Genomic DNA, 27,970 nt, shown 5'->3' on the forward strand with positions numbered 1-27,970 from the left:
GGTCGCTGAAGCATTGACAAGATTAATAAGCATTCTTGTATTAGCTTAGCTGGCTAGATTTGCACTAGATAGACTATAAATTGTTGTAAACTCTCATTCATCAGATTCATAATAATACAACACCTTTTATTCGTTTTTTTTTTTTTTTCCTGAATAATTATTGACATTTCTGTCTTAACACATGTTAAAACCTGGACAGAAGAAGATAAAAAATCATGACACTTGTCGATAAAAAAAGTATTGACACTTGCCAGCTCGATTACGACCTCGGCGCTTCATTACAATTCTTCTTGTTAGCGTGCGTATCACCATAAAGCTTATCCCTGCTACTTCCCAGCATTTTCCTCCAACTTTTCACTTACCTTTTTCGCGCTTGGAAACCAAGTTTTCTGAGCAAATATTCCGAATTATAACATTTTTAAAATTTTCATACTGAATTTTTTTCAGGTACTTTATATATATTGTCTAAATATTATAATTTTTTCTAAAGAAATGATACAAAAATAATTTTTGAGATTTAGAGCTTTAAAGTTCATATAATTTATTCTAGAAGTTTATGGTCCAAATTTATGAAAATGCTTGTCATTTCTCAAAATGTTAGTAACTTTTAAAAATTTTTGTTTTAAACTATTTTTATTGATTTTTTTATTTTATTTAGAGGTCTAAATTTTAAAATAAAATATTGATTGGTAATGATTTTAGAATTTTTTTTTTGAATACTTCATCTAATTTACAATATTGATCGGTAATGATTTAAGAATGTTTTCTGTTTCTTTTTTTTTTTTTTGAGTAATTCATTTATAAGTTATCCAAAATTCTCTTTTCTATGTATTCATACTCCTGCACTCATAAGCACAAATAAGAATATTCTACCATTAAAATTATTCACTTCGTCAATGATTTAAAAATGTTATGATTTTTTTTTTAAGAAATAACAAAAAATATATCAATTATAGGTGATTAAAAATTCATTAGATATTATTTTTTATAATTGCTGTCCAGAAAGAAAAAGAATACTATAATAAAGTGTTTGGATAGTGTTAAAGTTAATGAGAATTTAAAATTCTTCAAGAAAGTAAAAATTTTTTATGTTTGGATAATTTTTTAAAAAAATAATTTATGGGTCCTAGTGAAAAATAAATCTCAGTGTGGAAAACTGACAAAGAAAATAGATCTTACTAAAGATGTATTATTCTAAAATTTTCTGATATTATGTATTTTTTTAAATACAATTTTATCTTTTAGTTTTAATATATAAATTTATTTAATTATTTATAAATCTTATTTTATTCTATAATTAATTAAATACTGTAAAAAAAATATCAAAAAGATTTATTTTTAGAAAACTAAATTCCAAAAACTTAATTTCTAAAAATCAATTTTCTTAGATTTTTTTTTTAACTAAATAACCCATAAAAGAAAAAAATATATATATACCGTAAAAACGACCTTTGTATTTACTATGCTAAAAAGAGGCGGGAAATCACCATTATAACTAATGCGGTGGAGCTGGTTTAATAGGAATATAATTTATGATTTATTTATTATTATTTTTAAAAATAATAATAATATTATTATTATTATCATCTTTTCAAGGAAAAATATAAGATTTTAAAATAAACTTAAGCCCAGTCCCAGTGAGGAGCCCTAAGTATTCCAACGGCACAGAGTAACAGAGAGAAGTCAGCCGCCGCCGCCGCCGCCAGCTAGCCCACGATCAACGATCAATGGCGGAAACGAAGCGAAAGTCCATGGGCAACCGTAAGTGGAAGAATAAGAAGACGAGCAACGATAAGAGGAAAAAGCCACGCGTAGGCTTACCTTCTGCTATGCGCAAGGAGCTAAACCGCTTAAACCCTAACCCTAGCGCTGATAACAGCGATTTCGACGAAGATATTGATTCTGCCGAGGACGTCTACGAGTACGAAGAAGGAGTTCCGCAGGAGGAGTCCAAAAGAAACCGCCGATTTGACACCGTTGAGAACCTTGAGTACCAGCTGCCTGATGAATTCGAGGTTTGCTAATTAATGTGATTTTTTGTGTCATTACAAGTGTTCTTTAAAGTAATTTTTTTATTGGTGGTTGGTCCCTAGTTTATTAGTTAATACTGCTGTAGCTTTCTGTTTTTCAGTCTGTGTTTATTGCTATATGATGCATTTATTTTTTTACTTTAATGATGCTGATCTTGTGATGTAGGATGAAAATGTGTCCTCGGATGATGATGATGATGATGGTAATGAAGGCGATGCTAAAAGTGATGACGATGAAGAGTTTGATTATGAAAGGCACGAGAGGATGTTACAGGAAATCACAGGAATGCCAGGTGAGGCAGATTTTCTCAATTATGTAACTTTAGGGCGTGTGCTCTGTGGTTTATTAGGCGAATTTACACTTTGATTATATGATCATGGAACACACAATTGTAATTTTGTTTTCTAGATACAAGTTCCTAACTAGCATTATCTGAGAAGCTTGGAAGGCTAGTGTTATTGTTTTTGAGATAGCTGATGTCTGGATACTTTTATAAATCTCTGTATTTGATCTCTACAATTGTATTTACTGTAATAGTTTTATGTGTCTAAATATATTATGCATTTATATAATGCAATTTTTGAGTAATGAAATGAATTTCTGTTATCTCGATATGTGGACCTATTGATGTCATGGTAGTTGAGCTGTTGAAATGGTTTTTATCAGTTATTTCAGTTCAAAATTTTAGGGGGAAAAAAAACATATTAAACAACTTGTTCATCTTTTGCTTGATATATTTGTTAGTGACATGAATGCCTGAAATTTTATTATTATCAGCGAAGAACAAGAAGAAGAATGTTGTTATATCGGAGCCATATCCTGAGTCCGAGTATAATCCTAGCCGTGATGTTTTGGATGGTGATGGCCAAATTAATATCGATGACCTTCTGGACCCACTTCATGGGAAATTTGGTTACAGCAAACTTAAAAAAAGAATGCGTCAAATCGAGAGAAAATCAATGCCTATCCATGCTCCTCTTCCAAAAGCCGAACAACGGAGGTTGGACAGGAAGGCAGCATATGAACAATCAAAGAAAGACTTAGTTAAGTGGGAGCCGCTGGTCAAGAGGAATAGGGAAGCACCAACCATATTTTTTGATAATGATACAGACTTGGGCTTCTCTACCGTGGGAGCAATAGCATCTGAGTTTGAACCTAGAACTGAGTTTGAAAAGAAAATTGCTTCTTTGGTTTACGATGATGACATTATGGATGCTCATAGAAAAGATGGTTCCAAGATTCTTGAATTAAACAAGGTATGCTGGAGATACTTCCACCCTCAACTCAAATCTTGTTTACCAACCTAGATTTTTAGAACCGGATCACCTAAGATTGATGCATTAGTAAAAATCAATAAATATTTCCCTTAAAACCAAGTATAGTAATTGCTAGAAATGATAATGTGTTTATGGAATTGAATTGTATGTTTATTGTTTGTTTAGTAATGAGAATCTTCATACCCACTTTGCACATGTTGTTAATCTGATATTTAATGAATTTAGAAACATGTATAAACTAATGAACATGCACTACATTTTTTGTGGTTTTTAATTAGTATAAGAAAAAGAACAAGTTTTTAAAGTGGTAGAGCAAAGTATAATCTTAGAATGAAACAATGAGCAAAAATATGAAAGGTAAACAAATTAACCAAGAATCAGTCCGTACCATCGCTGGAACAAAAATTTTCAGGTAGAATCTCATATCTACAATTGAGCAAAGTTGTTTTATGTATGTATGCCTTTGCGGCTTTGTATTATTCAGGATTTTTACCCTCTTGCATAAAGTAAGCTGTATTTGATCTTCCTCTTCCATTCTGAGATTGGAGTTAAAGGGTTTGATTTCAACTTTATTTATTCCATATGGTTGCCAATTCAATGTTCAGTTGTCAATTTCACTTTGGATACTGTTGTTTATTGATATCTCGATGCATATTTGTGATGCCATTCTTCTGAACATCTATCAATGGTAGTTACAGTATCTTATGATAATGTTTGGCAGGTATCTGTTGAAGATGAAAAGGACAGACAGAATCATATAGCCAAAATGCGCAGCCTCCTCTTCCGGCATGAGATGAAGGCAAAACACATAAAAAAGATCAAATCCAAAACTTATCATCGTTTATTGAAGAAAGATAGGTTGAAGGTTGCATCTGCTGAGAATCTGGATCCAGAAGCTGCTGAAGAACTTGCAAGAAAGCATGAGTACAAACGGGCAAAGGTGATCAGTTACGCCCCATAGATAGGTGTTTGATAAATGAAATTAGGTTTGACACACTTAAGAAACACCCTTCCCTAAGGCGAGGAAAATACTAATTCATTCATGTTTGGTTGAACCAGGAACGCATGACATTGAGACACAAAAGCAGCTCCAAGTGGGCAAAACGCATTAAAGAGCGTGGTTTTGATATTCAAGATGAAGGTACTCGTGCTGCTTTAGCCGAACAGCAGCACCTGCATTCTCTTTTGACAAGAAAGATAAATTCGATGAAAGACAGCAGCAGCAGCAGCGAGGACAGCAGTGATGAGGATGACATAAATGAAATTTCAGCTGGTGCAGATCAGGGTAGGACATCCAGATTATTAGAAGACGCAAAAGAGAAGACACTTAAAGTTTTAAATGACGATGATGAAGTGCCTAAGTCAGGATTGCTTTCTTTGCCCTTCATGGTAATATTTGGTGTATTAATTTCATCCTGAAATGCTTCGAAATGCTTCTTTACATTCTATATCTTGTAGTAATTATCAGCAATGTGGATCATAGGCTATGAGTTTTTTATATTGCTTTATACAAAATAAATAAAAAAATTGGGAAAAAAAATGAATAAACTATTGCTCCGAATGTTATCAACAGTCATGCACTTATCTTGAGAAGGCTGAGGAGAGAATTAGAAGCTCAAAGATAAAAGATGACATCACCTCTTGCTTTCTTTACTTCTCTTTTTTATTCCTAGATATATTAATTTAGTGATGTCTTTAGTCCTTTTATTTTGAATCGTCTTGTTTTTGTTTTTATGCCATATGCATTATAATTTCTGCTTGGTTTGTTTTTATGCAGGTGCGTGGAATGCAAAAAAGGAATGAGGCAGCTGTTGAGGAAGCTAAACTTGCTCTTCAAGATCTTGAATCTTTGTCAAAGCAGTTAGAGGGTTCAAGTGAGGCTGAAGATCCAAAAGTTGGCCCTTCCAGTGGGAGAATGGTCTTCAGTGCGGGTGGAAAGCAGGTTCCGAAATCAAGTAATAGAACTGAATCAAATGGCAAGATCAAATCAGATAAATTTTATGACAATAGTGATAGTGAAGATGATTTAGATGCTGAAGAAAATAATGATCCTGTGAACAGTGAAAGTGATTATCTGCAGAAGGATGTCAATATTGACCCTATTTTACTTAATGAAGATTCTAACGATCATCAGAGCTCTCTCTTCAAGGTGATAAGTGTTCTAGTCTTCCACTTTTTATGGATTACAGTACTTTTGGCTTCACGAGTGTGAAATTTACTGCTTTCTCCTTTCACAGAGCTTTGATGAAGTTGTTCAAGACCCTGGTCCAAAGACAACACATGAAGTTGCTATTTTTGCATCAGGCGCATGGAAAAAGGTATTTTAGTGAACTTTCATATTTTTATTTATACTTATTGAATTGAGGGATTCTTTGGGGGTAGTGGGGTATTTTACTGTGGTTGAAGTGCTTTCTTCTTCTGTATTTAAGTGTCAGAGAACTTTGATTAGCCATGACTTGAATTTTCCTTGGAATTGAAAAAATGTTCTAAATGGTTTGACCTAACAAAAGAAAAACATGATTTTGTACTACAATTTGGAGAGTGTCATATCAATTCTTTTGAGGGGGAAGGGTGTACTGACGACATTGTGTGTAATGTGCACAGATGAAAAGCGGAAACAATGGGGATGCCACTAACAAAAAGTCTCATGTTGCTCAGGAACCTGTTCTGCATGATCAAGACTTGCAGGTATGATCTCTATCCATTTGTGCATTCGCATCTCTCCTCATATGATTGATTGCTTTCCCTCACCTTTTGATTATGTTTTCTGTTCTAGGATACTGTGGAGGCATTGGAAGAAGATAATGATTCAGATAGTGATGGTGGCCATATGGTGGATGGGATTCTTTCTTCAGGTCCCAAGCCATCTTACGAACTTCCTTCTCAAGATGAGCTGATTCGTGAAGCCTTTGCAGCAGATGATGTGGAGGATGATTTCGAGAAGGAGAAACTGGAGATTCTGAATGAGGAAAATCCGGTACCTGAAAAACCTGTTTTGCTCCCTGGTTGGGGCCAGTGGACTGATGTACAGAAAAAAAAGGGCTTACCTTCTTGGATGCTGAAAGAACATGAAAATTCCAGGAGGAAGAGGGAGGAAGCACTGAAGAAGAGGAAGGATGCGGAGCTGAGAAAGGTTATTATCTCTGAGAAATTGGACAAAAAGGTTAGTAATTTTTATTGGAGTACTTTTCTGCTCTCAAATAGTAGTGCGAACCATTTAATTGAACTATAAGTTCAGTTTTCAATCGTAGATATTAGCTAACATAACAGCAGAGTTAAGAGGCCCTGGGTTTAATGTCTGTTCTATATGAGGAACTTGTTCTCAACTTGTCTAAACCTTAATTTTTAGCTGATGGGATCGAGTAGAAATTTGAACTATCGTCTATAATCAAGCCATCTTGCAAAAGCTCACGAATTTAGAGTGGTATATCTCTCTGTCACAGATAAAGTTGATGGAAGAACTAATCTTTTGATCAATAATTCTCAGAACTCTAAACTAAATATATGATAAATCTGGTTTTCAGAAATAGAACATCAATAAGTACATTTGTCCATTTGGTTTAGTTCAGTTTGGTTCAGGAAATTACTTTCTATTATCGATTGTGCTCTACAAGAGTGTTTTGGTATGCCCTGTTCTGCTGGTTTCATGAAATTTTCCTTTGTATTTGGATTTGGCAGGCTGAGAAACTCTATACAAAAACACTACCTTTCCCTTTTACGTCAAAGGAAGTTTTTGAACAGAGCATCCGCATGCCCATTGGTCCTGAATTTAACCCGGCAACTACAGTTGGAGCTCTTAATCGCCCTGAAGTAAGTGCTTCATAACAAACAACATCTTCAATCGACTGTTGATTGAATAAATTATGATTTACTGTTGAATACTACCATCTATTACAAAATTGAAATATAGAATAAGATTAGATAACGTCCATTGATAGAAATTTTGCAATGTTGGTTATAATTTTCTGTGTGATGGATACTCTTTGAATGCATGTCTCATTGTTTACCTCGATGCATTCTTTGCAGGTGATGAAGAAACCTGGTGTAATAATAAAACCCATCGAGTACGAGGATGTGGATCCTTATAAAAAAGGAGCCGATCAGAAGCAAAGTGTACAGAAACAGAAGAAAAAGAAGGGTAAAAGAAAACAAGCAAATTAATGGATGAGCACTGACGGTGAAAATTAATTTAAGTTTAGCTATCTTGGCTGTTGTATTATCTATTTATGGTTATAATTATAATTTTTTTTTTTGTTTTTTAAATTCTTGGAAAAGTGCAATGGGTATAATAAATCTCATAATTTATATGAAAAGTATGCAGAATTGGACAGAACTGTATTAAATATGACTCGACTAATCTAAAAATAAGTAAACAATTTGGGAGGAAATTTTCATCTGCTGCAACACTATTTTCTTTTTGCCAGTGCATCCTTGAAAGAACACTCGAATGTTTCTTTTACTTGCTTTATACGACGGTCTACAATGGCAGTGTTATGGTAGAGGGTGCGGTCCCCAAGTTACCATTGAAAATCGTAGAAGTAGAACCTAATGAAAATTACCGAAATTCACCCTAAAAATAAAAAAATAAAAAAAAAAAAGGTTGCCGAAGGCGACGTATGTACTTGGAAAATTAGAATTCGAATGAGAACGGAGGGAAGGAAAGTAAATGTAAATGCCAAAACCCAAAAAAAAAAAAAATTCCGGAAAGGTCCTTTTCTTTCCAAAATCAAACCAACGCCGTTGCGAAATTACGGTCATTTGCCCAAGTTCCCACCAAACCCGCTATTGCGCTAGCCGGCCCAAAACCCAAAAAAAAATAAATAAATAAAATAAAAAAAGGTTCTAAATTGCCCGTTTCTTGCTCCATTCCAAATTCAAACTGGTTCAAGCTAAGGTCTGTATTTGTGAGTTTGTGTCTCGGAAAAGAAGAAGAAGAAATGCTGCACGAGCTGTTGCTAGCACTGTTAGGATACACCGGCGATCTCATCATCGACGAGAGAGAGCATCAGAAATCTCTCGGCATCGGATTAGCTCCCGGCGCTCCCATTTCCGACGAGCCTACTTTCAAGCTCGCTCCTGATATCTCTTTCCTCCAACCAAGCGAAAAGTACCGTAACAATTTAATTCTAGGGCACACGCGCTTCTTTCTTTGTGCTTTTCTATTTAGCCTTTGATATGTAAAGTACACATTTCATGTGGAATGCAGGGATCTAATCGAGAGGATCGTCACCTTAGGGTTTTATTATAGGGAGCTCGAACGCTTTGCCACCAAGTCTCGGAATTTAAGCTGGATAAGGTCGGGGAAGGTTTGTCCTTTAGAAACCACTTCGGAATTAACTAAAGCAAGGACTGAAAAGCACAGTGTGTATCGTCGAGCCATCGCTAATGGCATCGTCGAGATACTATCGGTCTATAGGTCTGCTGTTCTCCACATTGAGCAGAAATTGTTGTCCGAAACGGTCCCCATTTTGGCCACAGTTACTCAGGGCCTCAATAAGGTTGTTTATAACACCTACAACCGTACTCTTCATTGTGGAATGCTTGTTTGTTATTTAGATTATGAATATTCTTTTTTTTTTATTTTTTTTTGGGAGGTAGTTTTTTGTTCTTTTACCGCCTCTCTATGAGTTAGTTCTGGAGATTGAGCGCGACGATATTCGTGGAGGTCAACTTCTTAACCTTTTGCACAGACGATGCCACTGTGGGGTGCCCGAATTGCAGACATGCATCCAGAGGTATACACCTCAGTTTGCTTGAATGACTGTTATATGGTCTGCTAGTTTCCGATAGTGTATGTTGCCATTTTGTTTATTAATGAATCGAGGAACATTTTTGTTCACAAAGAGCGTTGAACTAGGGGATTAGTATTGTTAAGAGGAGAGTATATGCTTTAAATTTATAATGACTTATTCATTCAAGTCCACGTGCTTAACTGCTTAGTAAACTTCAGAACATTCTAAGCTGATTATATTCCTCCCGTTTCTTCTATCCTCTTGAAATGTAGGCTTCTTTGGCATGGACACCAGGTCATGTATAACCAGCTTGCTTCATGGATGGTTTATGGGATTCTTCAAGACCAGTATGGAGAGTTTTTCATTGGGAGGTAACCATTTTGAAGACATTCCTTTTTTGGGTTGGTATGAATTTCGTTATCAACTTCATGTAATTGGGGGATTGTCCTTCTTATATGTGTCAATTGATTCAAAACATGTAGGAAAAGAGATAGAGGTGGACAAAAAGAAAAATAAGAAAGAAGAGGAAGTTAGTAAATATATGTCAGTAATAATACCTATTGATGGAGGTTGATATATTATTACAAACTAGTAATTTTATAATTCTTTAATCTTCACGTATTATGGAACTTCTTCAATTTATGGTTACTCATATTTTTCTGTAATACTTGCTTCCAGTTTTTAACTACAAAGAGCCTTAACTTTTTGTATGGTTGAATAACTTTTCAGGCAGGAAGACAGGGATTTAGAGCATGGTTCATCTCAGCCAGACATATCAGAGAAGTTGGCACGCTTGTCAACTGATGATACATCTTTAACAGATTGGCACTTGGGATTTCATATTTTTTTGGTATCTTCACTGTATCCTTTGTGCTCTTCTTCATTTCTAATTATTTTCAGCCTTTCTGCACATTCATCTCTTAATATTTATGCTCTTTGAGTACGCCTTGGGTACATGCTCTTTCTATTATATTTTGTAGGATATGCTACCCGAGTATATTCATATGCGTGTTGCAGAATCGATTTTATTCGCGGGTAAAGCCATTAGGGTCCTTCGCAACCCAAGCCACACTTATCGTTTTCAGGATGCTGTATATCATCAGCAGATCCCAAAGGGAACTCAGAAATTTCAATATACTGGACATTTTTCTTTCCAGAATGAGCTTTCTGCTGATAAAGAATTTATCGGAGAAGAATTGCTTCCACAGTCTGAGGCTGATAAGATTGAAGCTATGCTATCAGATTTAAAGGTTTCTATACGCTACTTTTTTTATATCATCATAGATAACTTTCTATGCAACATTTCCTTCCGCTATACAAGATGATAGTTGGATTACAATTTTTGCTGCACTGAATAATTTTTTGTCCTTATGAGTACAGTTCTTGTACTGACTTAACAATCTTTGTGTTATTTATTTTTAATTTTATAATGCAATAACAGTTCTTTATTTCCTCTTCACTTTCCAATATATGAACTTTTAAAGTTAAAATTACAAGTTAATTGTATGCAGGAATCATCTGAATTTCACAAAAGATCATTTGAATATGCTGTTGATTCCATTCGGGCTATTGCAGCTAGTCATCTTTGGCAGGTGCTAAGAGTGAACAATGTGGTTATGCCATGTTTTAGAGTATAAAAATTTACTGTGTTTCATCTGTCTCCACAGCTTGTGGTTGTACGTGCTGACTTGAATGGCCACCTGAAGGCTCTAAAAGACTATTTTCTTATGGCCAAAGGAGATTTCTTTCAGGTAGAGAGTGAACTGATTGGAAGACTGCTTCCTTTGTCTCAGCAAGTCAGTTGAGTTTTGTGGACATCCTTTCTTTTTAATTTTCTTGAACAAGACTTGGTTTATCATGCCAGTGTTTTCTTGAGGAGAGTCGCCAATTGATGCGTTTACCACCCCGTCAGTCAACTGCTGAAGCTGATCTTATGGTCCCTTTTCAGTTGGTAAGATATTATAAGATGATTCTTTACAGATATTTTCATTATCTCTGCGCACTTTTTTTCTCAATTGAATAGTAGCACTTTGGAAACAAATTCATTAGCATTACTTGTGATGCAGGCTGCAATAAAGACTATTAGTGAGGAAGACAAATATTTCTCTAGAGTATCTTTGCGGTTAGAGTGCTTATTTGATTCTTCCTACTCACTGATTCGGGTAAAAGTTCAACAAGGTAGTTTTTGTTGGAAATATGTGGTTAACTATCTTTCTGCTTATACTAGGATGCCTTCATTTGGATTGTCTGTTAAATCCTCTCAAGGGGAGTTATCGAAAGATGGAAACTCTGGTGCTACTTCAGAAGTAGCCCTTGATGGCTGGGATGGAATTGCTCTGGAGTACACTGTTGATTGGCCTCTACAATTGTTCTTTACCCAAGAAGTGCTCTCTAAGTAAGTCTTTGCTGCAACTTGTGGAAGCAATTTTTTGTTTTTCAGGTTTTCTAATGAGTTTGAACTTGTGTTCTCTAACTTCATAACTTCAGTGTCAAAGGAGGAAAACACCTTTTAAAGGGAAGAATTTCAGCTTTTGAAACACTCTTGTCTAGAAATACTAACCTTTTCTCTTGTAAACACTTTTAACTGTGAGCATGCACCAGGTACTGCAGGATCTTTCAATATTTGCTTCGCCTTAAGAGAACGCAAATGGAGTTAGAGAAATCATGGGCCTCTGTAATGCACCAAGATCACACAGATTTTGCCAAACGTCGCAATGACCGCATAAATTGTTCAGTATCACAACAGCGACGACAGCGATTCAGACCGATGTGGCGTATTCGAGAGCATATGGCATTCTTGATCAGAAATCTTCAATTTTATATACAGGTTATGATTAAAATTATATAGAGAGCACATGCTCAAACATTCAGACTTTGTTAATGATCTTAGATTCTATATTCCATTTAGGAATCTTGTGTTTTCCATTTTAGGTGGATGTGATAGAATCCCAATGGAACGTTTTGCAAGCTCACATTCAAGATTCTCATGATTTTACTGAACTTGTGGGTTTCCATCAAGAGTAAGTAAAACAAATGGTTTCTGATAAACATCTTGCTTCTTTATTGAAGGCTTTTTATTAATTTGTGAAAATAAATAAATAAATTATATTTTGCTATTGCTTTCTATATAGTAGAATATGCAGAGAATCACTAGAGACATAGATCTGTAATTATCATGTGATACTTGTTACCGAATAAAGAAACAACTGTAGACTATTAAGATAGAAGCATTTTAAAGCCACAGAGACTTTTATTTGTTGTCTGTTGGATATCTGACTACTGTTGCATTGGAGGGTTAGAGCAGAAGAGCTGAATATGTTCTAATGAAAGTGATTTGCAGAGAAAATGTAAAGTTTCTGCTGCCTTGCCCACTATTAGAATTATATGTTTATTGCAACGAGGAGACCATCTAGAATGTTATACATAGTTTTATGGATTTATAAAGCTATTGGTGTTGGTTTTGTAAGTCTCCCAGGCGCATTATTGACAGGTGTTTGGTCTTTTCGTCTGATTCATTTGTCGAACTGGATGATTTTAATTCATCGAGTTGCTACTATTGCTCATGTTCTAATTGTTGCTGCTATTTCTTCAATTGGTGAATTTCTAAATGGTTTACCAACAGATATCTGTCAGCCTTAATTTCACAATCTTTCTTGGACATCGGCTCTTTATCAAGAATACTGGACAGCATAATGAAACTTTGCCTTCAGTTTTGCTGGAACATTGAGAACCAAGAAAGCAGCACAAATACTTCTGAACTAGAACATATAACGGAGGTATGAATAGCTAACATTTTTCTCTTATATTATTATACAGGTACTGCAAGTATTGCTAATCATTTAAACTTGCTGATTTCATATTTCTGAGGTTTCTTCTTTGACTTTGTGCAGGAGTTTAACAAGAAATCAAACTCCTTGTACACTATACTGCGCAGCAGCAGACTTGTTGGGAGCCAGCGAGCCCCATTTCTGAGACGTTTTCTTATGCGTTTGAACTTCAATTCATTCTTTGAGGTAATCCAACATGAAGGTTTTTCTTCAGGTACTTGAACGTAGTCCTTTATTTTTCTGGGAACTTATGGTTCTTTCTTACCAGGCAACTGCAAGAGGAGTGCTGAATGTTGTAAGACCTCGTCCGGCACTTACAGTTTTGAATCAACAATAGCATCAGTTCGCTCGTGAATTTATAAGAGTAAACATGCCATATGAGCGCTGGTAAAGTCGTTTTATTTAAAGATGTCTATTCAACAGCTTGGTGTTCTTCCTCGGTTGATCCTATTTTGGGGGGTCCGTGAGGCTTCTGTTAAACATCAGATTGAAGGTGAGGTAGTGATACTGGTAACCTGCTCTGGCTGAAGGCTTGCTCATATTAATGGTGCAGTGGTAGATGACCTTCGGCGCTTTGGATTGATTGCTTGGGTTTGTGGATCCGATGATGTTTTTTTTTTGGTTGTAATCAATGCCGGCCTAGAGGTGCTGTTTTGGGAATCTCACTCACATTTGAGGTTGCTGGTCCATTCCCTAACGTGGGCTGTAAAAGTAGAGAGAAGAAAAAGAAAGGTAAATAATTGAAGTAAGGAATTTTTGGTTAGATTGGGTACAGTTTCCTTGGATTGTAATTGTTAATATACCATGCATTTATTCTTTTGTTTCGTTTAGACCTTTTCTGGTGGGTTAAATATAGAAAAGGTGTTAGATTTTTCCTTTTATCTATTCGATCTGAAGCAGAGGGAGTTATCATCATATGTCAAATCAAATTTCTTCGTGTTATTATTATTATCATTATTATTTGCTTTTATTTGGCTAATCCAACATCTTGTTTCTTGTAAATTACTTTCTAGCTAGGGATTTCATGGCACTTTCACACTTTGTTGTTGGCTGAAAGGGGCGTCGGAAACCAAAGTTAGGTGTGAATATGCTGTTTTGATAGGTAGGTAGGAAATTAAGAAAGAAAAGGTAATTCTTGCTTTTATTATATTGTTTATTATTTTTAGCCTGGCGTCTTTGAAGGGCGGTACAGGATCGGCTAGTATCCAGTCTCCACCAACTAATTTTAGTGCAAATTCCACGCAGTGAATTTATCTAGGTTAATAAAATTTATAAAAAGTTTACACTGAAAATTTGCTTTTCCGTTGCTCTGTTACATTACAAGTTACTTACCACGTCAAAAAAAAAAAAAAAAAAAATGTATCCGGTCCCATTTGAACAGGAAAGTAAAACCACTAGAAAAATTTGCATGCTTATAAGATGGTCATGGGCTTTGCCTACTAAATATAACACAGTACCAAAAGAAAATATTTCCTAGTATAGGCCATTCTTTGTAAAATTGATAGGTAAAATAAAGCGGGAAAAAAAAGAAATAGGCAATGAAATGCTTCAAATAAAAAGGAAAATACCAAGCTGTGAATTCAGTCCCTCCCGAGCAGGAAACCATGCTAACACCTTTGCCAATTCAAGCTCATCAACTAGATCGATGGCTTACCAAACTAAAAAACCTAATTTAAATTACTGCTTGGAATGTATAACAAAATGAACATTGATATCATTATTTTCGAAATAGAACACGTATTGAACGGTTGTACAAGGGCAACTCTTTCTGAAGCTTCACTCTTAAAGAAATGAATAAAGAACTCCTAAATCTCAGCGTTATCAAATTAAAAATGAAAAAATAAAAAAAAAAATTATATATTGTAAGGAAAGAGGCATCATGGAGCCAAGATCCATACGCTTTATTACAGACAATTATGCACTATCTAGCAGCTTAAATAAAGCAGACGATAGCAAGAACCAGATTTCTGAAAAACACGAAAATGTTCAATTAGTTTCATTTATAGCTCCTCAAAACCTTCTTCATCCCCTTGTTCCTCAACTCTCTGTAATTCTGCTCTCCAAGTTTCCATCTGTAAATATAACTTGGAAATCTCAAGCCCACAAGCGTGGTAGATAAACAGAAAAAGATAAAACATTATGTTTATCAGTTCATGCATTTTTCTTTCTTTTATGATATCAAGTAAACAAAAAAAGCAGTTACCATTTCCTTGCTTTCCAACCATTCAATGGTAAGAATGAAATGAAGATAAAAGGAAAAAAAAAAAAAAAATGACATTTATGTTTTCAGTCAAAGAACTTTATAATTGCAGTTTAAAATCTTTACCTGATCATCAGAAAACCGCAAATGCTCCGCAACAAATAGTATATTCTCATATTTAATGGATGCTAGATCCTTCCCCAAACTCTTTGCAACACCCTTGTGGATAACCATGTCCACCCAGAACCCATTGCTCTTGAATAGCTTTTCCATCCATTCCCCTGTTGTAGACTGCACTAGGGACAATACATCTGGGTGTTATCTTTCTTGACAAAGAAAGCAAATACCATTTGTAAATAAGACAACTTACCTTGATCCCTATGTCAGTATTCTGCAACCAAGAAGGCAGTTCTCCCACGAAAAAACTTCCATTCATAGCCAAACAACTTACAACGAGCAATATCTCTTCAAAACTTCTCAAAGTCATCAGAGGTAGACCCTACAGTAACATCATAAAATGACTACTTTTTTCTAACATAATTTGTTTTCCAAGGAACAGGATATAGAGCCAATGATCGCAGATGTTGAATGCATTAACTACCTGGATGGCCCATATACTAGGCTGATTACCATTAAAGCCTTTTGCACGCAGACTTTGCTGCAAATTGGAAGACTCCAATGGAACATGGAGGAACAAGCAACTTCTTGGAAGTTTAGCGCCAACACCTAATAAAAATTGCAGAAAAACACTATCAATACATGCTGCAACGCTTACTCAGAAAAGACACAGGCATGCTAAAAGATGCTTAAACTGTCAAAATTCATATCAATTCTATAATTAACTGAAGCTTTCATGAAAAGGGGAAAAAAAAAAAAAAAAAAAAAAAAGAGCAAAGGTCTTGTTTCAATTATTTGCAGCACACGCAAAAGCAGCGACATTTTGAATTTATGTAAGATACACACTACGAACCTTCAAGCTTTTCAGCTGCTCTTTTAAATACCCTTTCTGGAGAAACATCAAATATGATGGTTGAAGTTGGCCAACTAAGCCTATATGGCCGAGTATCCATGCCATCTGATAGCAAAACAACCTGCAAAATGAAGGAGAATACCATTAAATCTCAAAACGAAATAGAGAAACTGGTCTTTCAGCCAATCCTTGGATTAACAAAGTACCTGCTTAAGTCCATCAATATGGTTCACTGTACGGAGCAACTTATCATCAACGAACTTAGTTGCTATGCAATAGGGGTGCAGAGACTTCCTCATATCCATCTGAATATGAGGACTAACAAAGCAACCAGCGTACGGATCAACAAAAAGAGGCTCTGCATTTACAAAGCATAAATGAGATACATACTTAAAATGACATGGACAATGATTCAGAACGTAATGCTTCAATATCGACATTGAGGAACACGGATGAGCTTAACTGCTTGTTAAATTGCCTAAATGGGAACAAAAGTAGTAAAATGTTAAAAATTGGCAAATGGGGGGATTAATTGCCTGGTCGATGGGTCTCCTGAAAACGAAGAGAAGCGGCATTAATGGCGGCTCGGAATAATGGGTCATCATCCTCGTGGAGTTTAGCTCTCAGCCAGCCATTTCTGTTTGTCTTAGAAGCGTGGGTCACCGATCGGCGCAAGATAGAAGTAGTGGGAGGGGCATGAGAAAAGCTCAGAAAACATTCCATAAACTGTTGCAGAGCAATCCTCAAAGACGGTGATGAAAAAACAGAGAGAGAATTGGAGTAATCATCGGCGTTGAGCTCCGAATAAACTAAAACAAAGTCGGTACTGCAATGGATTTTTAAACGATATATACTCCGCTAGTAAAGGCTGGTAAGCAGTTGACTTCAACAAAATCCTCTATCGGATAAATGATTCGCTAGACCCTCTGCCACATCCACTAAACCCCCAACCAATAGTAGAAAAGCAAAAAACCATGTGAAATCTTTAAAAGTTAAACATTTCGACATATATTATATTTATTATGACCAACGATACCTTCTTCATAGCATAAATATATATATATATATATACACGTGTATTTTAGGGGCATTAAACGTAAACTTAATTTATTTCTTTAAATTTCAACAAACTTTTGGAAGGCATAGCAATATATCCATAAAATGACTAGTGAAATTCTTCATGAAATGAAACCCACCATACCCACCACAAATTCTATGATTCCATCACAAAAGTGTTACCAACAACAACAAAAAAAGAAAAAAAGAAAAAAAAAAGTTATATACCAAAAGTTATTTTTATTTATTTATTTATATATTTTTTTGGATATGGTGGCAGGGATCCAAAGACATTGTTGCCATATTGCGCTTCAGTTTTACAGCTACTTATAACCATTTGACAATCACATGTTAGTGATCTTTAGTACAATTTACACACACACACACACACACACACACACATATATATATATATATATATATATATATATATTGTAGGCTTAGACTATTATATGTCACCAATTTATTTTATGAATTTTCGAATATCTATTGATAAAGAAAATAATTTAAATTTAATTGATATTTAATTTATTAAAGAATATAATCGCATTAGTTGATAAAATGTTTCATTCATTACAATTTAATTGGATTACTCAAAGAATTGATGAATGAAGTATGATGAAACACAAAATGCTTCAACATAAACCTATAACGCAAACACATCATCCTCTTTCCTATTTCGTAAGGAAGAGCTAGAACTACTCGAATTTACCGTGTAAATTCCTTTTTTTTTTTTAAGCTAAAATTACCTTGTGAATTCTTTAAATATATCAACAAAGCCCATTACTAAAAGAATTATGGCAATTGGAGGTGTATAAAAAAAAAAAAAAAAGAAAGGAAAGAAAAGAAAAAGAAAAGACTTCACAATGCAATTTTATATTTATTTTTCAGTTGCACCAAACCAATTACAAGAATTTCTGAATAAGGACTGGGTGAAGTAAAAAGAAACTTCTGGGGTTTGAATTGTAATTTTAGGGACCCCACTTAAGGGTGCTTTCTGAAAATAACAAAGAAATGGGGTCACTAATCGGCGGAGGTTGAAAGTTTAGTGACAGGTGTTAGGTGCAATGACGAATATGTTAGAGACCAACGACTACAACAACAAGGCTTTAAAATTGAGAAACCGAGCGAAGCATTTGGTGTTTTAAGAACACAAAAAAGGAGCAAAGCAGAGGCAGAAAAAGCAAGAAAGGCTTATCTTCAACCTCATCTTCCACAATGGATCCCAATCCCAGGAACACCAACGAAAACCCAGAATCCAAATCCTCAGAAGACCAAAACCCACTTTCCATTGTACCTTCCGCAGACTCTACCGTACCACCTTCTTTCGCCACTGCTTCACTTTCCCTTTCCTTCTCTACAATCTTACCTACCCACTTTTTCCAACAACCCAACGTTTCTTCCTTGTTTTCTCCCCAGCCAAACAAAGTCAAGGTACCAACGCAAGCCTCCTCCCTATCTCACCTTTCTCTATCCTCTGCCTCTGTATCTCCTCCTCCTAAGCTGTCCTTCAAATCCACCATCTCCTCCAATCCTCTCCAAAATCCTCTGTCTTTGGGCCCTCGCCGCTCCTTTGACCCCAACAATGGGGCCGCAATCCGTCGAGCTTCCATTGTTTGGTTCCGCAACGATTTACGAGTCCACGACAACGAGTGCCTCAACTCGGCCAACAACGAGTCCATGTCCGTCTTGCCTGTCTATTGCTTCGATCCGAGGGATTACGGGAAATCGTCTTCTGGGTTCGACAAGACCGGGCCTTACCGAGCCACATTCTTGATTGAGTCCGTCTCGGACCTCCGAAAGAACCTCCAGGCAAGAGGGTCGGATCTCGTGGTGAGAATTGGGAAGCCCGAGACAGTTTTGGTGGAGTTGGCCAAGGCAATCGGTGCGGACGCGGTGTATGCTCACAGAGAGGTTTCGCACGACGAGGTTAAGGCCGAGGAGAGGATTGAGGCGGCAATGAAGGAGGAGAATGTGGAGGTTAAGTACATGTGGGGTAGTACTCTGTATCATATTGATGATTTGCCTTTCAAATTGGAAGATATGCCTTCCAACTACAGTGGGTTCAGAGAGAAACTGCAGGGATTGGAGGTTAGGAAGACCACTGAGGCCTTGGACCAAATGAAGGGTTTGCCTTCCCGTGGTGATGTTGAGCCTGGGGATGTTCCTTCCTTGATGGATCTGGGTCTTAACCCTTCTGCAACAATGTCTCAGGTCTGCGTCTTTCTTTTGTTTGACTTATAATTATTAAAATTTATATTTTCATATGTTCTGTATGTTAGCTTTATTTTATTATTTTGTGAGCATTATTAAGTTTTCCTAATTCATGGTTGTCGTAGTGCTAATTTACTAGAATTAAAAATTGAAAGAAACAATGGGAAAGATGAAAATTGTATGCAATCTCAAGTTATGATGATTGGTGCTGAGTTACTAAGATTATTAAAACAATGTACTTTCAGCTTTTTACCATAATCTTGGAGTTCTAGAATACAGTTCTAACTACTTTCCACTCGCTATTGGTTCATCATCGTGCATTATTAAGATTGTCTTCTTTCTATCACATGTTTTTATCTCAAATTTGAAGATGAATTCCTATTTAGCATTCCACTTTGGTTAGGATTAGGAAATGAAGCCCACTAGTGTTCTATGTCTAGAGCAAAAATTAAGTTGTAGAGAGCTGAAGAGCTGTCTATGAATCAGAAAGGATGGTTGGTCATCACTGCTGGAAGTGTTCCTTGGAAGTGGAATGGTGCTGCACAATGATGGAAATTATAACATGGCCTGTAATCATAAGAAATCATGGTAGGCTAGTGTTTTCTGTTTTTATGAATCAGGAAACTTGGTTAAAAATGTTAGAGTTGTTTTCTTTTGATTGAACCTTAGGCCTTGGTTCAAGTAATAAACTATTATATGTTGGCTATGATCAAGATATGTCTTAAGATTTAAATCGGATAAGTTAACATGCCATGTACTCCATAATTAATGTGGTTCTCTTGTACAATGGTCCTTAGTTACCTTTCTTATCTTTGAAAGTCCGATCACCTTGAGCACTCAATTTGCCTTCTGGAATGGGAGTTTGTATATGCTGCCTGTACAGAATGTTATTGGCTGGGCAGTTTGCTTGATCTAATTTTATCTTTATATCTTGCCTTTTCTTGACACTTCATTAATTTTATCTGCAGACTCCACTAGGTCTCAGAAAAAAATGTTGTAACCACCCTTGATCAAGAACAATGCTCTTCTTTCTTTCCTCGTTAAACTGATAAAATTGTAACCTATTGTCTTTTAGGATGGAAAGCCTGCAGCCAATGCTTCTATGGTCGGAGGGGAGACTGAAGCACTAGAAAGGCTTAAAAAATTTGCAGCTGAGTGCCAAGCACAACCTCATAAAGGGAGCAAGGATGGCAAACATGATAGCATATACGGTGCAAACTTTTCCTGCAAAATTTCTCCATGGTTGGCTATGGGGTGCCTCTCTCCCCGCACCATGTTTGATGAACTAAAGAAAACTACTTCCAGGTTTGCCTCAAACAGTCTTGCTTTTCAACGGTGATAATAGATTTTGTAAATTTTATGAGATGTGTACTAACTGTAAACTGAAATGGTATTATTGACAGATCTATCTCTGCTTCCGCAAATCCGAAAGATGGTGGCAGTGGAATGAACTGGTTGATGTTTGAATTGTTGTGGAGGGATTTCTTCAGGTAAACTGGCAGGATCTTGCAGCGACTAATTCCACCCTAGTATATTCAATGAATAAATTATTATCACCTGCTTTAACTTTCCTTGGAAATCCCAGGCTGTTTCTAATTCTTTCCTATTAGATTTGGAATTCATCCATATACATTACTGAAGTAATTAACAACCGTTCTAATACTGCAGATTTATTACCAAGAAATACAGTTCTGCAAAGAGACAGCTTGACACTACTCCAGCCACAGCTTGTACCGGTGCCCTTGCTTAAACAAGAACTTGTTTCGGATTTGCTTAAAAAAAAAAAAAAAAAAAATATTGATTTTGTCGTATTACTTCAATTATATATATATATATATATATATTATATCTGTACTGTTAGATGTACTTTCTTTTTTTTTTTTTTGGCTTGAAGTTAGATGTACTTTCTTGTAGCTGGCAAATGAACTGATAAATATTTGGAATTTTGTGGCATTTTATAGATTGGCTAGTTTTAGCCCATCAAAAACTAGATGCTCATTTTCCTCTTGTGAATAATCCATCGAGTCTAATTCAGACTTGCTTCCAGGCCAAAAGTATTGACCAGCGTGTACCTACCCAGCTATTTGATTTGGTCAATCGTTTGTGTCGACAAGGTCGGTCACAAGGCTAATCAAACGTATAGGACAAATTCATATCCCCAGAATACTCAAAGAATCCACAAAAAATAAATCCAAGTCCTAAATAAAATTAAAAGAAAAAATAAAGGAAAATAGGAAAAATCAGGCATGCCTTTATAAATTCTCTTCCTCGGCACCCGGCCCAAAATATATGGGGCAAATATGATTTGAAAGTTGTGAACTTGGCCAGTTGGCAATATAAATTTATCAATTTTCGGGCAACAATTCTAATAACTTATACATGTTCTCTTTGATTAAAGAGATGATTTCACTTGCTGTGAACCGACAATACAATAATGTATAAATATTACAACATAAACACCAAAAAATGGAAAATACAATTGTGCCTAAGTGTATAGCGTGGTAACAAATAAATTGATATCAGGTAAGGAAAAATAAGAATGATATTCTCATAGTCATATGATGCCCGAAACCTTGAGAGAAGATAGCACAACAAAGATAACCCAAAGAAACATGAAGAATATACAAGTAAGCCAGGCCCAAAGCTTTGGCCCACCGAGCTCTGCACCCAATGTAAGACGTCTAAATACCAGAACACCTATACACCCTACGGAAGTAAAGAAAAATACAAGCAAAGAGAAGCTTAGTCCACCAGCATCCTTGATTCGCAGTGGTTCTCTATAAGCGAAGTAGTTGTATGCTGTGTCTATTAGCCACGGAACACCAATGCCAACATAAATGTTCACCGAATTGCTACATCATCATAACAACGATGAACTCAAAGTTAGATTATATTAATACATAAGGTTTCTAAAATAACAGTAGTAATCAGCTTAAGAAAATATTGAAACAAGAACAAGCATATACCTGCAAGTGATATTTGCAATGGCAGAATCCGCAGTTGTCTGTCGTTCAGCAGCAATCTTACTAGCAACTAAATCTGGCCATGAAGTTCCACTTGCTAATGCAGTAAATGCTATGACATAAGGATTTATTCCTGCAGATATTAAAACTATAATATAAAAAACAAAGCAAGAAAGAAAACCGGCATTCGGACTCAATTATGCAATCATATTCATCTACAACAATATTGAAGTAACTGGAAGTTTCATTTTAGGCAAGCCGGAAAACCTGTGACACAGCTTATGAGATCTGTGATTTTCGTCACAATGTAGGCAATACTGCTGATGAAAAGTAGAGAGCAAATGAAGGCAATCCAACCATGAGCTATACGATAAGGAGGCACAAAAGCAAACAGAAGTCTCCATGGAGCAAGTAGTAAATGCCAGGAAAATCTTGCAATTCGCAAATAGAAACTGTCCATTTTTCTTGATTCTGTGCTTTCCAACTGTAAAAAGTATGTCATTGTTCACCAGGAAGTATGACCATGGCTTAATATATATAAAACAAATGTGAAATATTACAAGTGCACGGGGAAAAATGATGATGGTGTGAGTAGTTTGACAAAAAGTTGGATATATTCCTTATTAGCACAATATTATACGAGAGAGAGAGAGAGAGAGAGAGAGAGAGAGAAAGTGCCACAAAAAATAACTTGTAACAAGAATTTTGGACATCAATTTGTTTTAGAAAGGCCTCAAAGGATGAAACATATACGCATAATACAGTACCATGAGAGCATCTATAAATTGCTGCCTCCAAAGTAGTAGCGTATGAGAATCTTCTGGAGTTACTTCCTTTTGCGAAATTTGGTTGGAGGATTCAGGAGTATCATCAGTTCCAGCTACTATTTGATACACCGGACCTGTAAAGTTAAAAATTTTAGAAATAGAAAACTTGGAGAATCTAAAAGAAATTCCAAAGCTCCATAATTTTAAAAGAGCACTATAAGTGACGAGGTGCTTTATGCATGCTTAACAGTCTACTGACATATGTGAAGCACATATTTATTTGTTCTTCAGAATTATCTTGACACCACAAAAAGGCATGTCAAACAAGTACCTGTCTCGTCACTTGAATGAATGGAGAAAATATCAACAATTTTGCTGTTTTCTTCACCAATTTGACGTATCTCAGAGTTGCCATTATAGGCATCATGCTGAAAAGAAGCTGGCTCAGCTGGTACCCATTCCTCGGGTCTTCCACTTCTTGGCCTAGGGAACAGAACAAGCACCAAATAAATAAATAAATTAATAAATAAAATACTAAGGCAGTCTCACTGTCACTATAAGGTGTTCACTATTGCATCCGAAAAACATATCAAAAAATTGGTAATTCAACTTGATAAAGAATTTGTTGGATGAGAAAGAACAACATACAGAGGAAGGGATATATATGGCCAACGCTTGTCTTGAGCATAAGCATGCATCAACAGTAATCCATATTGCAAAACCGTCAATGAGGCCTCCAGTAGTGTAACTACATTTGGAGTCCAAACCTACAGCATAAAGTAAAACCCTTAATGACAGTTTTTAACACATTGCAGTCATAAGAAAAAGAACTTAAAACAATTTGATGAATATAACGTTATCTACACCGTGGAAAAAAGTGAAACAAGGAAACTGAATAATTATCTCTATTGTCTTAAAATAATATTCATCAAACTGTGATTCAGTTAGGCATTTGGAATATGGCATATGCTTGTATGGCACTAATATGATTATTTGTTGCACCACATATGAGAATACTGTTCTTAGCCAAGAGACAAGTATATTTCAACCATTTAACATACCTCAAAGAACATAGGGAGTAAATTATAAGTCTAATCTCTTGTATTCAATTAGTAAAAACACATATGGTGAGTCACAGATAAGTCCAAACAAACAAAGAAGGTACTTCTAAGATCAAAACATCATGATGATTTACAGGCGTTCCTCAAAGTTACCTCTAGAATTATATATAACCAAATGTAAGCCCAAAAAGACCAAAAGAGCTCCACTAGCCACACTCCAAGATCAGATATCTTTAACAATTTTCCAGCTCTTGGAACTACAACACAAACTGCATGGATAGGGAAAAGATCAAATGCAGCAGAACCAACAAGTGTTCCAGGGCCCAAACCTGTAAAATAAGCAACATACAGAATCAAGCAAATATCCTGCCCTTATTTTTTGCTGAGACAAAAAAATTAATGAAATAATAGCACATATCACATGATATGGCATTGGAGACAGAAGAAAAAGAAATCATAAATAGTACTGCACTAGCCACTATTAAGTCAAACAGAATAAAAGCGCAAATTGTAAAACATATAGCTGAGGAAAAAATCTGTATCAAGTAACAATTACAGAAAGATTGGGGATTTAAGAAGAAACCAATAGTTGATCAGTAAACGAATTAACAATAAGACTTAGGATGACATATCCTGAATCAGATCTAGCAAACTCTAAAAATATTTTAAAAATTAACTTCTATAGCCATACAGGGGGCAAGGAAAATGTTTCATAAAACAAACCTCCAGCATACAGGTTTCCAAGGTTCCTTATGGCATCAATAGTGGCTAGAGATATTTGAGGAAAGCTAGTCCCAAAGGCCAGCAGGCTAATGTCTGCAATTGTAAAATTCCACACCTTTTCATGCCTAACTATTTCAGTGTTAGTGTAAGGGTCAATGTCTACCACTTTACGTGTATGCTTCACAACATTCTCCATAGACAGGAAAAAGCGAGCAGTTATAGCTGATAAGCCGAGGAAACAATAAGCAAGACCCAGAAAATACAAGAATGTCCGCAGTCCATCCCCAAGGACAGTTTCACCCTGAAAAATCAAGTAGCTTTCACATTTCTCATGCCCAAGAATACTGCGAATTCCAAGCATGCTTTCTGCAGTATAAGTATGCAAATCAGTAACTCTTTCAGAGAAGCAATAAGACCTGATGAGCAAATTAATATACCCAAAAACTATTTGCCATAACTTAACAATTAAGGACAAATGAAAGATCTAACTTCAACTAGAAGAAAAATTAATGAGACAAAACCATCACAAACCAGCAAGCCTAAAATTTGTCATAAAAACCTTTTCTCGTTTTTCATTTTTTGATTTACTGAAGAAGCTCAAAAACAAATCTTTGGCATTGCTGCTTTTACTTTAAATGCAAGCAGCAACTTTATGCTGAAAATCCTCGGGTTGCATTGAGAAAGGTCCAAATTTATAAAAAAAAAAAAAAAAAGGCAAATAGAAAAAAATTTATACAGCTTTTTAAGATTTCCCCGTGAGATATTCCCGGCACTGCCAGTATTCAGCACACTTTAACACATCGGAATCAGATTTAAAATCCCAAACTCAATTTCCAAACAGAAACAAGCTTCAGACTCACTAAAACAAGAAGATACGCGGGAAATCAATCCCAACCCATATACATATATATATGAGCCTCCAGAGTATCAGATAAATGAATAAGCAAATAAGCACAATCGGATCATCAGCTATCGAAGTAAAGCCTTCGATCTCGTTAATGGTTTCCACAACATCAGTGAAACAAGAACCGAAAACAAAAATAGCAGCACGGAAGACATACACAGATTGGAAGTTACACTGGCAGACTGAGCAGAATAGGCTGGGAATGGATTCGACGGAAAGCGACCGGCGTCGAATTCCCGCCGGAGCACCGACGGGTAATGACGTGTCAAAATAAGTCAGGGTATGTAGGGGACTGTGCCAATAAAAAATTATTAACGCGACATGTGATTTTAATCTTTTAATTATCGTGGATATGATTTTTATTTATTTATTTATTTTGATAAATCCTTGGATACGATTTGTTGGCTGACCTTTTTCATTTATTTTTTTTTGGACACCCAAAAAAAACATAATAATAACAAGGGAGAATTACGTGGAAGAGAAACCTTGATGAGCACTGTAATAGAATACAAATATATACTATAAATATAGAGTCAGGATTATCTTTATCAATTTTAATATTTTAAAAGCATGATTGATTCATAATATTCGTTATTTATTATCATATGATCAAATTTGCTAGAGCACCGTGTCACGGTTGGGGCATTTCATCAAACACTTGGTGAGTATTTTCTTCATTTTGGACCTTACAATGGGCCAAGCACATAGAGTAATGTAGAATTCTCTAAAACATTATGGAGAACTCTAGGTCAAGCCATGTACATATCCATTTCTAGATGCTTCTTTAGATATTTTTGTAAAGGAGGTGGGAAGGATCTAGACACCCATTCTCCACCGTAGGATTAAAGCAATTATAGCCGTAGGATTAGACTTTGTATGCCTATAAATAGGTGGAGGCCTCATTTGGCCAAACCATCCAAGAACATCCAAGAACATCCAAGGATTCAAGAATCCAAGCTACACTTGTAAAGCTCTCTTTTAAGCAATATACTTTCATTCTCCCAAACTCTCTTTGTGCTCTAGCTTTCTTTGCTTAGTTTTCTCTTTTAGTGAGCAAAAGGCTTACTTAGTTGCAACAAAGGGTCGGAATAGCAACTAAGGCCGCACGGCTTGAAGGGATAAGAAACAAGTCCGTGATAAGTGGTATCAGAGCCAAGTTTAGAGCACAATGTCTTCATCAGAGGTTGTGGTTGAAGAAGCAAGGGGAAGGGAGGTCATCCCCGAAGCTGCAAGGAAGGGACGTGGGTGTTCAAAGTCGAAGGACGTTCTCACTGCCATGGAGACCAAGGTGGTCAAGATGGAGTTGGCCGTTGCCGACATGTTGGAGCGGCTTGATCGTGTGGAGCAAGGCATGGAGGAGCTCGATGGTCGAGTGGAAGGCCAAGTGGGGGAGCTTAGAGGTACCATGCAAGACACCAACGAGGCCAACACCGAGGCGTGGCGTCAAGAAAGCCAAGCTTTCCAAGCAAAGGTAATGGAAACCTTGTCCCTTATGCAAGCTCAATTAGATGAGTTTAAGAAGAGTTTAGAGGAGACACGTGAGGATTGGGCGTTATGCAAGAGAGCTGCAACTAGTGGCACCGTCACAACCCAACAAATAGTCTCTACTCCAAGGGTAGATGCTCCCAAGCCCAAGGAGTTTAGTGGGAGAAGGGATGCAAAGGAGTTGGACAACTACATGTGGCATATGGAACGATACTTCGAGGCCTTGGATTTCCAAGACGAGAAGCAAAAGGTAAACACCGCTACCCTCTATCTTACTAATCTTGCTGCGGTATGGTGGCGTAGAAAGCATGAAGAAATGAAGAAAGGCATATGCGCTATCAATTCTTGGGAAGATTTAAAGAGTGAATTGAAGAAGCAATTCTATCCCGAGAATGTGGCGAATGATGCTAGGAAACGCATGAAAGAGTTGAAGCACCAACGATCCATCCGTGAATATGTGGAGCAATTCTCTGGGTTAATACTCCAAATTCCCAACATGAGTGAGGAGGATCTCCTTTTCAACTTCATGGATGGGTTGCAACCGTGGGCGTGCCAAAAGCTTCAACGAAAGGGAGTACAAGATATTTCCACTGCCCTCACTACGGCCGAAACGCTTGTCGAATATAGGCGAGGTGAGTCTTCCAACCCTAAGCCTAAGAATAATTATATTAAAGGTGGGGGAGCCAAGTTCCATAAAACTCCCCAAAGTAAGGAGTTTCCAAGAAGGCCACCACTACCTAACAAAGATTAGAAGAAAGGA

General features: G+C 36.2%; 5 protein-coding genes across 7 annotated transcripts; 3 read left to right on the forward strand and 2 right to left on the reverse strand.

Moving 5' to 3' along the window:
- The first annotated feature begins 1,612 nt into the window (after positions 1 to 1,612).
- LOC107426329 (uncharacterized) lies at positions 1,613 to 7,696 on the forward strand. Its single transcript, XM_016036470.4, has 11 exons — positions 1,613 to 2,015; positions 2,197 to 2,323; positions 2,809 to 3,287; positions 4,030 to 4,248; positions 4,368 to 4,697; positions 5,086 to 5,457; positions 5,546 to 5,626; positions 5,913 to 5,996; positions 6,085 to 6,471; positions 6,987 to 7,118; positions 7,335 to 7,696. The coding sequence occupies exons 1-11, from the start codon at positions 1,728 to 1,730 to the stop codon at positions 7,467 to 7,469; spliced, it is 2,634 nt and encodes an 877-aa protein (XP_015891956.1). The 5' UTR covers positions 1,613 to 1,727; the 3' UTR covers positions 7,470 to 7,696.
- Positions 7,697 to 7,991: 295 nt separating this feature from the next.
- LOC107426330 (gamma-tubulin complex component 4) lies at positions 7,992 to 13,846 on the forward strand. The gene is made up of 16 exons (XM_016036471.4): positions 7,992 to 8,415; positions 8,515 to 8,806; positions 8,907 to 9,043; positions 9,313 to 9,411; positions 9,770 to 9,890; positions 10,021 to 10,290; positions 10,552 to 10,632; positions 10,708 to 10,791; positions 10,905 to 10,991; positions 11,107 to 11,162; positions 11,268 to 11,435; positions 11,642 to 11,867; positions 11,972 to 12,060; positions 12,663 to 12,816; positions 12,931 to 13,053; positions 13,136 to 13,846. The coding sequence occupies exons 1-16, from the start codon at positions 8,246 to 8,248 to the stop codon at positions 13,202 to 13,204; spliced, it is 2,226 nt and encodes a 741-aa protein (XP_015891957.2). The 5' UTR covers positions 7,992 to 8,245; the 3' UTR covers positions 13,205 to 13,846.
- A 711-nt stretch (positions 13,847 to 14,557) lies between these two features.
- LOC107426331 (O-methyltransferase 1, chloroplastic) lies at positions 14,558 to 16,989 on the reverse strand. Of its 2 annotated transcripts, none has more exons than XM_025077832.3 (7): positions 16,574 to 16,989; positions 16,244 to 16,395; positions 16,038 to 16,158; positions 15,669 to 15,793; positions 15,438 to 15,566; positions 15,194 to 15,358; positions 14,558 to 14,960 (listed from the first exon to the last, which is right to left on the reverse strand). In XM_025077832.3, exons 1-7 carry the CDS (start codon positions 16,758 to 16,760, stop codon positions 14,868 to 14,870), a joined length of 972 nt encoding a protein of 323 aa, XP_024933600.2. In that variant the 5' UTR covers positions 16,761 to 16,989; the 3' UTR covers positions 14,558 to 14,867. The 2 variants fall into 2 exon arrangements, with proteins under 2 accessions (XP_024933600.2, XP_015891959.2); XM_016036473.4 differs by having other exon boundaries at positions 14,558 to 14,939; positions 16,574 to 16,982.
- A 1,212-nt stretch (positions 16,990 to 18,201) lies between these two features.
- LOC107426351 (blue-light photoreceptor PHR2) lies at positions 18,202 to 21,260 on the forward strand. Its single transcript, XM_016036501.4, has 4 exons — positions 18,202 to 19,307; positions 20,383 to 20,612; positions 20,711 to 20,797; positions 20,976 to 21,260. Exons 1-4 carry the CDS (start codon positions 18,312 to 18,314, stop codon positions 21,055 to 21,057), a joined length of 1,395 nt encoding a protein of 464 aa, XP_015891987.1. The 5' UTR covers positions 18,202 to 18,311; the 3' UTR covers positions 21,058 to 21,260.
- LOC107426350 (magnesium/proton exchanger) lies at positions 21,084 to 26,141 on the reverse strand. Of its 2 annotated transcripts, none has more exons than XM_060811590.1 (9): positions 25,883 to 26,141; positions 24,822 to 25,187; positions 24,252 to 24,367; positions 23,686 to 23,804; positions 23,369 to 23,520; positions 23,038 to 23,171; positions 22,538 to 22,754; positions 22,274 to 22,403; positions 21,084 to 22,159 (listed from the first exon to the last, which is right to left on the reverse strand). In XM_060811590.1, exons 2-9 carry the CDS (start codon positions 25,180 to 25,182, stop codon positions 21,862 to 21,864), a joined length of 1,527 nt encoding a protein of 508 aa, XP_060667573.1. In that variant the 5' UTR covers positions 25,183 to 25,187; positions 25,883 to 26,141; the 3' UTR covers positions 21,084 to 21,861. The 2 variants fall into 2 exon arrangements, with proteins under 2 accessions (XP_060667573.1, XP_015891986.2); XM_016036500.4 differs by having other exon boundaries at positions 24,252 to 24,427; positions 25,883 to 26,136.
- Positions 26,142 to 27,970: the final 1,829 nt, after the last annotated feature.

This window comes from Ziziphus jujuba, chromosome 9 (assembly GCF_031755915.1).
Source record: "Ziziphus jujuba cultivar Dongzao chromosome 9, ASM3175591v1".
Lineage (NCBI taxonomy): Eukaryota > Viridiplantae > Streptophyta > Magnoliopsida > Rosales > Rhamnaceae > Ziziphus > Ziziphus jujuba.